The sequence below is a fragment of the Berghia stephanieae genome, unplaced genomic scaffold, assembly GCF_034508935.2.
Source record: "Berghia stephanieae isolate SIO BIC M18660-M18661 unplaced genomic scaffold, UCSD_Bste_1.3 scaffold3715, whole genome shotgun sequence".
NCBI classification, from domain to species: Eukaryota; Metazoa; Mollusca; class Gastropoda; order Nudibranchia; family Aeolidiidae; genus Berghia; species Berghia stephanieae.
This window is the reverse complement of record NW_027624973.1, coordinates 1-4,658: the sequence shown is the minus strand read 5'-3', so window position 1 is coordinate 4,658 and position 4,658 is coordinate 1. Positions and strand designations below refer to the sequence as shown.

Here is a 4,658-nt window from a genome sequence, read left to right as displayed (position 1 = left end):
TCTTAAAAAACATATTGATGAAATCATTCTATTGTTTTGATCAAATCCTTTTATTTGTATTAAACAATAATAACATTTTTTTAAAAGTATTTAATGCATGCTATGTATATCTTGGATTCACAATAAATAAAAAATATTATAATTTTGGTCAGCACTTGAACTTCACATCTCAATCTACATATAATAACATTGATAGATATGACTAATATATCAATATCAGTCAGCAAACTTTCCTTATTAAAAAAAAAAATCTGAGGAAAAAAGCTACCAAGTCAAAATTTCAGTGTAGAATTGCATTTCATTAATTCCTGTAAATTATAGAACTTAACAGCGTCGGGATACTATTAAGTCATTCCAAACAAGTCAGCGCTAGATAAAAAGGAGATATTCTCATTATAAAGGGATTTAGACTATATGCATGATTTTTAAAAATGAATGAGGATTCGTTCCACAAAGGACAGAAGTAGATTTCAAAATTACAAGAGATCACAAAAAAAGCCACAGGCCCCCTCCCCCTCCCCTTCATTCCACACATAGAGGCGCCAGACCTCTGCACTTTTCCCGGGACAAGGATGTAAAGCCACAAGAAATGTTACAACATATTAATATAAGGAAGATAGAAGAAACAACAAAATCGACGTCCCCAATTTGCAAAGGAAGTTTAGGGCCCCCTTCAAGCCAGCGCACATACAAGCATCCAGTGCTTTACCAGAAGGAAAAAAAAATGAAAATGAAACGTCAAAAAAAGTATGAATAAATAAAGCCCCTAAGACAAAAAATATAAGAGATATCCTTTATCAAAAGCACAATTCTTTCTCTTTTACAATGAAACTGACAGAATTAGGAATTCATATCTCTTTTCAAATATAGATCCTTGTGAGATGTCCAATTTAGACTCACTTCAGCAGATTTTTCAAATAAGCAACACCCTATATGACGCATATTAAATAAAATGGAACTGCTGTGGGATTTTGGTGCTGACAGAAACTCAAACTGGACGGAAAAAAATTGATTATGAATTGAGATTTATGAGCTCAGCACCATTAGTGGAAATCAGATATGGTTTCCTAATTACAACAGACGTTGAATGACATTAATATATTTTTGATAATTGCATGTTATAGAACTTGTATGCATTTAACTATGTCATAAAATAACAATTTTAATGGCTTTATAGGTTAAACGATACTTTTAATTAAACACTAGGTCATTCGCATACCTGGATGATTTGTTTAAACACAACAGCAATTTTGTACAATAGGATGCTGTAAGTCCTTAAAACGAATTCTCATATATAATTCATTGCTGATCTTGCTATATTTTCTTTTACAATCCTATTTTTTTAGGAATGATACAATACGGCGATAAAGAAAAAAAAGTTAAAAAATAAAACAAGGTAATCATCCTTAAATATCTGTCCAAATCCAAGCGTTAGTATCAATATGTCTCATTACATACGTAACTATATTTTAGGTTATAGAAGAATAAAATAACTTATAAATAGAAGGCATTAAAGGACAGCACAGATAATTGAAAATTTAATTAAACTAACTACCATAATTTATTATTAACTAACTCTTTTTAAAACTATGGCTTCCTGTATTTGTCGATCAAGCTCGGCTATGATTTTGTCTTGTGTTGTATAGACACAGTACGGAGAAGCGTATCACGTTCTTCATACAAGTCGTGACACATGTTCTCATAGGATGCATCCAGATCAACATTGAACATCTTGCCTTTTGCATCTTGCATCAATGGAATGGAATTTGAGTCAGATGTGTTTCGTAGCCTCTCTTCTTCCATTTGTCTTAATCTGAAAATTTTAAAATTCAAAAATTGATCAAAAACACATCTTTTTTAGTTTAAAAAAAATAAAATAATAAATTTGGTCTGTTAACAAAAAAAAAGGTAAAAAGAAAGGGTTTGAAAAGAGAGTTTTGTAAGTTATAATAACAATTAAAAATTTTGTCTTTTTAATTCCGCCTTCCGCCACAGCATCATTAGATTCCGTCATCAAGTCATTCATTCCATTAAGGAATACAGATAACCCTCAAACAAGATGTCTGATGTCAACATTAATCACCCATGTTGTCCAAAGTGAGTAAATTGGGGGGGTTAATAATCTTGCCCAAGGGAAAAAACGAAAGTGCCTGAAGTGGGGCTCAAACTGTGACCTTCCAGATCACAGGGCAATGGCTTAACCACTCGGCCACTTTACCAGAGTTGAATATACACCATATTTTTTATCACAGTTTTCTTTCAAGTATCAAATAAGAAACTTACGACAACAGTAAATTTTACTTAAATAAAACCAAAAGTCCTTTCTTAATTTTGCTCATAATGCAATTCGTTGAGGCATATTTAGGGAAGCTCTCAATATTACATTTTCGCAACTTTTTAAAGGGCCAAAGAGAGGATTTGAGACGAAGGGGTTTACTAATAGATTTAACCCTTTCTCAAGAGGCGATAACTTATTTGAAGCTCAAAATCAAAAATAAAATTTTTATAAAGAACTTAAAATGTTAATTAATGTGCATCAGAAAGCTTACTTGTTAATCTGAACTTTGATGTCTTCCAACTCCTTGTTCTCCTTGCTTACAACTTCTTTCTCCTCTGCAGCCAGATATCTCAATCTCATATGTTCCAACTCCTGTTGCTGACGCTGGGAATGTACAAACAGATATAATAGTATTTACAAGTACAAATTTTACATGCATCAATAAGTGCAAAGGATTGGATGAACAAATGACACTTGTGTCTTTAATCTTACAAGACCTGTCAAAATATGCATTAAGTTTACGACATGGAAAGGACAAATTTAATTTATAATTACAGTAACTTTCATTTATGGCACATGTTATAAATATATAAAGTCATGTATGATTACAGTGCTAGACAAGGCAGGTTAAAAAATAAAAGAAAAAATAAAAGAAAGTAAAATCACTATGTCTCTTTTGGGATTGTTCTTTTGCTGTATTTTCTTTCACTTTGTCTGGCGCTATAAGATTCATTAAAACAGAAGGAATTATCCATTCAAAATGGAATACTGGAGTTGTGCTTTTGCCACCTCTTGCTCTCTCTGTTTCAGTCTTGCAATTCTTTTAATGCTTTCCCATTGTTGTTTGTAATGGATCTTGACTTATTGGCAGCATCTAATTTTCGTTCAAGTTCAATCTGAACACACAACATTTACAATCATTCCAAATCTTTTCGTAAGTTATTTTATAAGATTACATAAATAGGACTATATTTCAAAATTTTACATAATATAGAAACTGAAATATGAATGTTCTCCACTTCATCAACCTTTTCATATGTTTTACTGAAACATATTCCTAAAGGTGTAGTCATACAACTAAGTTGTATATATAAATTGATAATGTTTATTTAAACTTTATAAAACATAACCATTTCTTTACTATAATCAAGTTGACCATGATATAAAAAACAAGAGCATTTATATAGGGCAATATCCACTAAATGTACTCAAAGCGCTTTACAAGGGGTCCCCAGCCATCAGCAACACTCACTTAACATGTAGTGCAAGACATGACGTCTGTTAGGTTATATTACAATTTTTTTCAGAAATAACGCGGTTAACAATTAGGTACTCATTTTACCCTGAGTACGGTGAGAGAATGTGAGTAAAGAGTCTTCTTCAAGGATACAATTATGCACCACTCAGGGTGGGACCCGAACCCAGAACCCTCTGAACAAAGGTGAGTGTCCTCCACGGGACCAAATTGGTCACACTTACATGATGTCAACTTCTAAAAATACATAAAAAATCTTTACCTTTTCAAGGGTGAGAAGATTGATCTGAGATTGTAGCTTGACCTCAGGGGTGTGGGATTGGTTTTCCTTAAACAGCTGGAACTCTTTTTCCAAAGATTTGAACTTTCTCTCACTTTCTGCCGCCTTGAAAGAATATGATAATGAAAGTGAATGCAAACTTATCTCAATAAGTATTTTACTAAATACTGTTTCATTTATTGAACGACGTAGACAATTTCACTACAAGATCTATACAATATCTTTACATCTTGTTCTTTTGTTAAATAAGAAATTAAACCTATTTCTTTTATCCTTTTTTTCTTTTCTTAAAAGCAAAATTTACCAATTTAATATCCTTATTTTGTTTTTGTAACTACAAACACAATTTTTATTTTCATAATTGACCTATTCAAGCCTTTTAAAACAGAAACCATTACCTCTTGCTTGTATTTATTTGTTATGTCTTCAGTTTCCTTCAATTTCATCCTGTTGAGAAAAGACACAAAAGGTTTAAGTGTAAATAAAAATGTCTGATCATATCATACTGCCAACCCATAGTGAAAAAACTAGGATGCTTCTTCAAAAAAAAATAGGAAGTCTAGGGAAAAAAATAGGGGTAAGCAAAGATAAGAGAAAAAAAAAACAAAAAAACTTACCTAGGCGTAGCGGCGCAAGCATCTATTAATATAACCTACAAACAACAATTGTTGAGGTGAACTGGCTGACGAATGGTATGAGGTATGAATGTGTCAAGGTGAGTAGGTCTGAATAATTATATGTAATGTAATGACAATCCTTCTTCAGTCAGGGGAAAACAAAACTGAATTCTATAAATTATAAATAATACAGGCAGCAGGTGGACATATATAAATTAAAATAATATA

The 4,658-nt window shown here is 31.8% G+C and overlaps 2 protein-coding genes across 2 annotated transcripts; both read right to left on the bottom strand.

The window, feature by feature from the left end:
* Nucleotides 1–1,620: 1,620 nt before the first annotated feature.
* Nucleotides 1,621–2,666, bottom strand: LOC144961711 (centrosomal protein of 120 kDa-like). The gene is made up of 2 exons (XM_078894805.1): nucleotides 2,550–2,666; nucleotides 1,621–1,813 (listed from the first exon to the last, which is right to left on the bottom strand). Exons 1-2 carry the CDS (start codon nucleotides 2,636–2,638, stop codon nucleotides 1,621–1,623), a joined length of 282 nt encoding a protein of 93 aa, XP_078750931.1. The 5' UTR covers nucleotides 2,639–2,666.
* A 418-nt stretch (nucleotides 2,667–3,084) lies between these two features.
* Nucleotides 3,085–4,291, bottom strand: LOC144961712 (centrosomal protein of 120 kDa-like). Its single transcript, XM_078894806.1, has 3 exons — nucleotides 4,212–4,291; nucleotides 3,796–3,918; nucleotides 3,085–3,174 (listed from the first exon to the last, which is right to left on the bottom strand). The coding sequence occupies exons 1-3, from the start codon at nucleotides 4,257–4,259 to the stop codon at nucleotides 3,085–3,087; spliced, it is 261 nt and encodes an 86-aa protein (XP_078750932.1). The 5' UTR covers nucleotides 4,260–4,291.
* Nucleotides 4,292–4,658: the final 367 nt, after the last annotated feature.